The sequence below is a fragment of the Zerene cesonia genome, chromosome 16 (assembly GCF_012273895.1).
Source record: "Zerene cesonia ecotype Mississippi chromosome 16, Zerene_cesonia_1.1, whole genome shotgun sequence".
Lineage (NCBI taxonomy): Eukaryota > Metazoa > Arthropoda > Insecta > Lepidoptera > Pieridae > Zerene > Zerene cesonia.
Window position 1 is genome coordinate 8,687,401 of NC_052117.1, and position 7,591 is coordinate 8,694,991.

At 34.1% G+C, this 7,591-nt stretch overlaps 2 protein-coding genes across 2 annotated transcripts in view; one reads left to right on the forward strand and one right to left on the reverse strand.

Annotated features, from left to right (window-relative positions):
• The window catches only part of LOC119833076 (thyroid adenoma-associated protein homolog), a 21,425-nt gene extending 17,239 nt beyond the window's left edge, over positions 1 to 4,186 (forward strand). Inside the window, exons 23-27 of the mRNA XM_038356949.1 lie at positions 715 to 799; positions 896 to 1,068; positions 1,223 to 1,917; positions 2,293 to 2,738; positions 3,271 to 4,186. Coding sequence (XP_038212877.1) covers positions 715 to 799; positions 896 to 1,068; positions 1,223 to 1,917; positions 2,293 to 2,738; positions 3,271 to 3,543 — 1,672 coding nt within the window. The 3' untranslated portion in view covers positions 3,544 to 4,186. The remainder of the gene's footprint in view (positions 1 to 714; positions 800 to 895; positions 1,069 to 1,222; positions 1,918 to 2,292; positions 2,739 to 3,270) is intronic.
• Positions 4,187 to 5,957: 1,771 nt separating this feature from the next.
• The window catches only part of LOC119833077 (poly(A) RNA polymerase, mitochondrial-like), a 6,321-nt gene continuing 4,687 nt past the window's right edge, over positions 5,958 to 7,591 (reverse strand). Inside the window, exons 7-8 of the mRNA XM_038356950.1 lie at positions 7,562 to 7,588; positions 5,958 to 6,996 (exon numbers count right to left, since the gene is read on the reverse strand). Of these exons, the coding sequence (XP_038212878.1) occupies positions 6,344 to 6,996; positions 7,562 to 7,588 (680 nt within the window). The 3' untranslated portion in view covers positions 5,958 to 6,343. The remainder of the gene's footprint in view (positions 6,997 to 7,561; positions 7,589 to 7,591) is intronic.

Below are 7,591 nucleotides of genomic sequence, written 5' to 3' on the forward strand. Positions count from 1 at the left end.
GGGATGATAATTTATTGTTTTCACGCATGCGAAGTTTTCTGTACTAATGCATGAAGAGCATACGTGAGGTAGGGGGTGAATTCTTGATCTACTGAGCCAATTTTGGAATTATTTATTATTACAAAATGACATCTTTACCAAGTAACACAGGCTATTTCTTATCCCGGGTCAACTCGAGAGAAGCCGACACAGGTCGCCAGTACTACATACTTTGATTATAATTTATTTATTTATTTATTACAAAACCTTCGAACTAGTGGTGAACTGTGTCTCGAAGGCCAGTTTCTTCCCAATTTTTTATCTTTATAAAAGTTTACAGTACAGAGTTAAGAAAAAAAATTTTATATAATCTTGTTGATAAAAATTCATATTGATGTTGTGCAAATTTGGATGAGGTTGGAGGGAGAGGTATCCTATTAAATCTTTTGAATCCTGAACTTTTTAGGTTTAGCGTTCGATGTTTTTTACGGATACATTGATAAATATAAGATTTACGTACACTAAGGATATTTGTTTTAGTGTAAATACCAGTTGTAGGATGAGTATAGTTAAGGGACAACATGACTTTGAGCACAGCTCGTTGAGCCCTTTCTACATATTTTTATATTATATATTTTTATTTTATATAACCAAAGAGTAGACAGGATTTGATTTATAATGAGAATTTACATGTATTTATTGTTGATTTAAATATTGTAAAAATGTATATTTCAGGTACATATCCCACCTAGAGTCCATGCTGAAAATATTGGGTGATCGAAACATAAAAAGGAATTATTGCCATGGTATCACTTTGCAGGTAAAATTTTTCTTTATTTACAGTAGCTATATATTTCATAACAGTTAATAATTAATATTGTTGTGCTAATAATATTTTTAAAATATACGTTTTCAGATACTAAAGCAGTTAGAAGCAAAACCGGACATACACACAGACGAACAGACACAAAGGAATCTGTCTCGGCTCGTGCTGGAAAGCTCGTGGGTGGTCAGACAGACACTGTCCGAGGTGCCATGCTATTTGATCACTGATGACTATGTTAAAATGCTTGATTTATTTATCTGCAGGTATGTATACATATTATATTGACATTACCTTCTTTTCATGGCCACATTATCGCAGTGGTGACGACCTCGGATTTGAATCGAAAAGTTAGGGGTTCGACATTTTTCAGGTTTATTTTACTAGGTTTTATTTAATAAATGTTTGAAAAATTTCCAGGTTCCCCTCGCCGTTAAACACCGAATTCATCAAAGAAATAAAACCTCTCTTACACGATATATTGTTCGAGAAACCCACGTCAATAGTAAGGTCAGGCAGAGAGATGTGCCTGTCGAGCGTCGTCAAGCTGTACACCAGAATACTAAACATACACAACGATGTGCCTGAGACGTGTGTGTTCGTACAAAAATGCCTGAAACACGACGCATATGAAGTGACTCTCGTTATAATGAACTATTTGTTAAGTGTACACGAGGAATCTGGGGGGGAGTATGAGAAAATGCCCATCCTGGAAAACTGTCTACCGCATCTCCGGAGAGATTATGATTATGTGGAATTGTTGTGCGATATATTAGAAAATGGTAGATATTTAGAGTGCAAGCAAACTGCACTTAAATTGCTGAACTTTGAAGATTCGCAAGCAAAAATTGTCCAGGCGAACTTTGATTATCTGAGGCAAGAACATAACGAGAAAATGACCCATGTGTACTTGAAAAGTTTGACCAATTTTGTGAGTAAAAAATTAAGGGATAATTGCTTGGAGAGTGATACAATTTTGGAAGAAATAAGGACGATTTACGGATGCGTGTTTTCTGATAAAAACGAAGAAACCAGGGGGGTGGTTGTTGAATTTCTTGAAGGATGTTTTGATAGTTTGTTCACTCTGAATGTTGGTTTGAAGGGAAAAGATTTATGTGAGTGCCTTTTGTATTGTTTTTAATTGAAAGTCACATAATATATATATATATATATATATATGCAGTTAAACTGTTCAGAAAAAAATAAGATGATTTAAGAGTTAGAATGACGCACGCACACATCTTTATGATGAACGAATCAGCGACGTCTGTCCATTTTATCGAAGGTATTGAAATAAGGAAATGGGTTTTTTGTGTTTGTTTCCTCATAAGTCATAACTTTTTACTGTGTGAACTGGTTTTTAGGAATGCCTTCCGTGTGGTCATGCCATTTGAATTTGGTCTAATTCTGACAACTTGAAAGCGGACATTTGTTAAAAATAATTTTTGTTATAACAACAGTTAGTAATTTTTTTTTATGTTTTATTCCAGTCGAATACAGAGCCACCGTCTGGGCCATGCTAGTGATACTCTTAGAGGATGATGAACAAACATACAGACAGAGGATTTCCAACGTCATAACAAACTCCGCTCTACTCGACACATCGGACAGACAAACTGACAACACCACAGATTATAGATTTGACAAAACATTCGACACAGAGCGAAAGTGCACTGATGATGAAATGTCAATTGTGACAGGACGCAGGTCGCCGGGCACGTCAAGTTGCACAGACTATAAATTGGACACCTCGTTCGATACAGATAATAAATGTGGCACCTCGTATGAAGGTAGAGTTGAGGTCATACCGAGCAGGGCTGTAGAGTATTTGATGAAACTGATTGGGAAGTCCGATGATGGTGTGAAGATATTGTGTGTTTTGGCGCTACTGGATTTCAAGTCGGAAGTCTCTATGTACGATGAAGTAGACGATGAGGTAAGTGATCATTTTTATTCAATACAAGATAAGATCTGTGTTTATTAAACATAGCATTAAATTAATATAATTAAAAAGAAAAACAAAAATACGCTTTAATCGTAGAATATACATAAGGATGGAATTCAATTGTGGCGATCTTCATGAGGATAATAAGATAAACTCATGAAATGATAAATAGATAAAATGAAATCTGTCCAATTAAAGTAGGCCAAAATTGTGTCTAAATCAGTTGGTTACATACACACATACACATACAGCTAATAAAAATCTGTTAAATTTTGACAACACTTAGTGATTTTTCTATTAAAAAAAAATCGTCGTGTACCATACAGACTGAATTAAGTTAGCTTATAATTCAACTCTGCAATTAAACTAATAATACACATGTATATTTATAATTGAAAAAAAAAGATTATAGTTTTAAACAATTAATGTTTTGATTTTATTGTTAATTTAATCCTCGAATATATTTAAGGCGTATTTATTGTAATTAAATTACAATATTTGTTTCTTAATTATTTGTTCACAGTGGCGTGTTTTCGACACAAACGAGCGATACAATATCTTCTCGGAAGAAATCGTCCTCACTGCGACCTGCGCACGCGCACTCCAGCAGTACTGCGATAAACCTAATTGTGATTATATAAATCAAATTATCATTGATCCAGTGTATGTTGACACTTTCGAAAATTTATGCGATCAGAACCTTGTCGCCTTCAAAAGTTTGATTTCTAAAAATAACAATAGCACAGTAATTAATCCGAAAGTAACATTGTTATTTGAAGAAATTTTATGTAACTAATAATAGAATATTATATGTTTGAACTATTGTCACTTAATAGCACAAAATTTAACGAAGTTTAGTCTAGAAAGTTGATCGTTCAAATATTTATACTGAATATATACTAGTTCTTTTTCTTTTTGTTTAGTGGCAATTCCCGATCCCAACGAGGACGGATTCTGCCTTTGTCAAGATTTGAAAAGATTGTTACGGTCTAGGATCCCGATACGATCGGCAGCAACTGTACCTTTTCAAATCTTTCGAGTACACTATTGTAAAGTACTGTAGGCTTTATTTCCATAAAATGTAAACGAAATTTATTTCTGAAAGTCGAATAAAAATATTTTATTAATTACTAATACTGACGGGCAATAACTAATTGACACCTTATGATAAATGAATTGTCCTACTTATGAATTTACTTCAAAATTAAATTTTGACTGTCTACTTCCTACACTTATTTGCAGTGGGATCCCGTACTTTTATCAGAGACTCTAACCGTTGGTAGTTTTTAGAAACGAAATTATGAAAGTAATAGCAATAAATAATTCTAAATATAGTAAATTTTGAGTGAAGAGGTAACGGATAAACGTTTTTAAAACATCAAATATCAACATTTCAAAATAGTTTTTCCTGTTTTTATAAGAAATCAATTTTGATTACTTATTTACATCCTATACATATACATATTGAGAATTTGAAATTTGAAAGAATATAAAATATTCGATCACGAGGCGGGCTTTGAACCCGCGTCTTTTTGCCATACCGTAGCAATTATAATAATCTATTCTTTCAAAATTTCTCACATATAAAGCATTTCAATGCTATGAAACTAAAAATTAAATTATTATTATTGTTAAAAGATATTTCATTTTAAATATAAAGCTGTTTTATCAGGTAGAAAAGTCAATGTTCATTTATTTTTAGGTATTAAGATACGAGTAATTTGATGTAAAACTTTTTAGAAAATAATACTCATAGTAATATTTCAACAAAGCAATATATATGCAATATAGAATACAATAAGTAGGTTATTGAAATAATATCTTTTCTCTTTGATTTTTCTTTATTTTAGTACATTTGTAAAATAAAATACAATTCATTTATAAGTTATAGTATAGCAAGGAAAATGTGTATGATTAAGATTAATAATTTAATAAAGATTTATCCCTTTCTGTCCTTTTAATTATTAATGTTTTAATTATAAAATTATTAAAGTTTTAATTATTTTTTAGTTGAAACTTTGTAAGTGATAAAAATAGTCGAAAATATTTATATAGTTTTATTGACTAATTCTTAGGTACTTTAAAACGTTACTAGCTGAACCGCGCGGTTTCGCCCAGCATACAGTGGATTGCAGACATTACGCCTCTACAAATGGATTGCCGACTTCAAATTGGAAAGGGATTACAAAAGGATTGACGAAAGAATAAAGGAAAGGACTGGGAAATTGATTAGGATAATAATACCAATTTCACAACTATAAGATTCCACCCATATTTCAACTTAAAAATTTAATACAAATTGTTAGTGTGCATTATATCTATTAGTTAGGTGTTCGTGGCAAATGTTTTTGTGAGTAATCATTATTTTATTAGTATAATAAATGATAAAACAATATTTTATACATCGTGTACGGTTTTCGCAGTCACGTGAAATAATTACTAAGAGACTCGTAAAATTTTAATACATTAAATAGGTCCTGTCTCACTGTCCCAATTAAGTGTTTCTCGGGAATTATTGTGATATCTCTTGGTAGAAGAATGTTTCAAATCGCTCAAACATAAGGCATAGATAGGAGTCTCAATATTTTGATATAGCAAAAATATGGGTGCTGTTATCTGTGATCCAGTTTTAATTTTAAAAATGTAGCTTAAAATTTCGAAATGATAGATAGATAGGATGAATATAATTTTTCTTGCTTCTAGCTTTAATTATTTCAGAGTAATTTATTTGTAAGAAAAAAAAAATGTGAGCCGTCACGGGACGCCTGCAGATGTGAAACATCGACATCTTCTACTATATAAAAATAAGTCGGGTTTTCCTTCCTGACGCTATAACTCCAGAACGCACGAACCGATTTCCACGGTTTTGCATTCGTTGGAAAGGTCTTGGGCGTCGTGAGGTTTATAGCAAAGAAAATTCCGGAAAAATTTCAACAGAAAAGCGGGAAAAACGAAGCCATCTGGTGGCGAAACGGAGTTCGCCGAGTTTGCTAGTTATTTTATAAAATTAATATGCAAAAAATAAACTGTGATAGGAACTAAATATGTCATAATGATAAAATAAAATATTACACCGTACACACTACTGCATATAGACTGTATATATTATACACTATCATTTAGCGTGGCGACGCGTCACGGCATGCGTCGCCACGCCAGAAATCTGTTTTACGTGCGGCTATAGATGTTTCACATAGAAAAAAAAACAAAATTATTTCAATGGTTTTAATAACACTAAAACTTAAGTCACTTCATACATTAGACTATGCTGATAAACGTTGTTATATTTACAATTCATACAGTACGCACTTATGGTACAGAACTGACAAATGAAAGTATGCGACAAAATAAAATCACTAAAGTACAAAAGCAAACATATTGGGATATTTATGTGAATATAATATTATACAAATTAGAGTAAATCTTCGACGTTTTCGAGGTCTTAAGTCTATACGGAATCAAAAGACGAAAATTATACCTTCGCATTTCTATATAATAATATTTATTTACACAATCAAATACAGGAAATTCCAATCAATCAATCACACACAACAATTTTGCTCAATTGAGTTCACTCTTCCATCAAAAACCAACAATCATAAGAATTTATTCCTCCGTATCCTGTACACCTCCTTCGCCACTTGTGTGTTTTTGAACTTCAATCTCCTCTCCTTCGGCTCTTTTACTTCCTTCACTTCCTCCCTCATTTCCTTTACGCTTTCTTCTATTTCCTTGTCAGTCTTAACGATTTTCTGCAACTTACTATTCGATTCTTCTGGTGTCCCATCGTCTGCGAACAAATCTTTCACAGAGACCAGCCTATGCGTATTTCCCACGCGGAGTAACTTTTTCAAGTCTCTCGTCGACCGTCTCTCTAAGAGGCCCAGGAGGCCCCAGTCTTCCGTTTTCTTTCCGTCCAGGATGCTCTCCAGGTGCCAAGCCGCATTTCTGACCTCCGTCTTCAGCCGCTCGCACTCTTCGTAGCTGACATTTCTGCTAACGTTTAAGGCCGGTTCCAGCGGGTTAACTATATAGAGAGGCTGGCCATTCGGTTTCCTCAAGGCCACGCCTTCGTTGATAGAAATTGCCTTCTCTTGGAAGTTGAATTGCGCGTAAAACTCGAAAAAGTTGTACAGAAGTGTTTGCAAGTCGTCGTCGCATTGCCCGTAGCTGTCCGGTGGCAACTTGTTGAGGTCGCGTAGGAATGTGCAGTTGAGATTCTCCTCGGTTATACGGATGTCTTCCTTTCCTGGAGAAGAGAAGTCAAATAGAGTCAGACGTATTGAAATCATTATTTTTAAAGTACTTTGTGCTACATATAAATTTATTTAACTAAACAAAAATTAAAGAAAACATGCCTTTCAATGTGTATTTATTAAAGACGAAAAAGAGTTTTTTCTTGTGAATTCATAACAGCTTATAGCAATATAGCGAACTTAAAGGTAATTTTAGCGTGTTGAATACACCAGAAGCTTTAACAATAGCAGTAGCTTGTTTTCTCACTTGCTGTATACATCAGTATGTTTTGACAGTAGCAGTACAGTGACTTCTTACTGTATACGACAATAGCTTAAACAGTAGCATTTCAGTGTCTTGTCACCTGTCGTATACACCAATTTTACAGTAGCAGTACAGTGACTAATCACTTGGTGTAAGCACCAGTAGTTTTAACAGTAGCAGTATAAAGACTAGTAGCTTGCTGTTTCCACCAGTAGCATTAACAGTAGCAAGACAGTGACTTCTCACAGCCGTGCCGCAGCCAGCGGGCGGCGGGTGCGGGCTGCGGGCTGCGGGCTGCGGGTAGGTACACTCACCGGCGCGGTCGAGCAGCAGGCGGAAGGCGG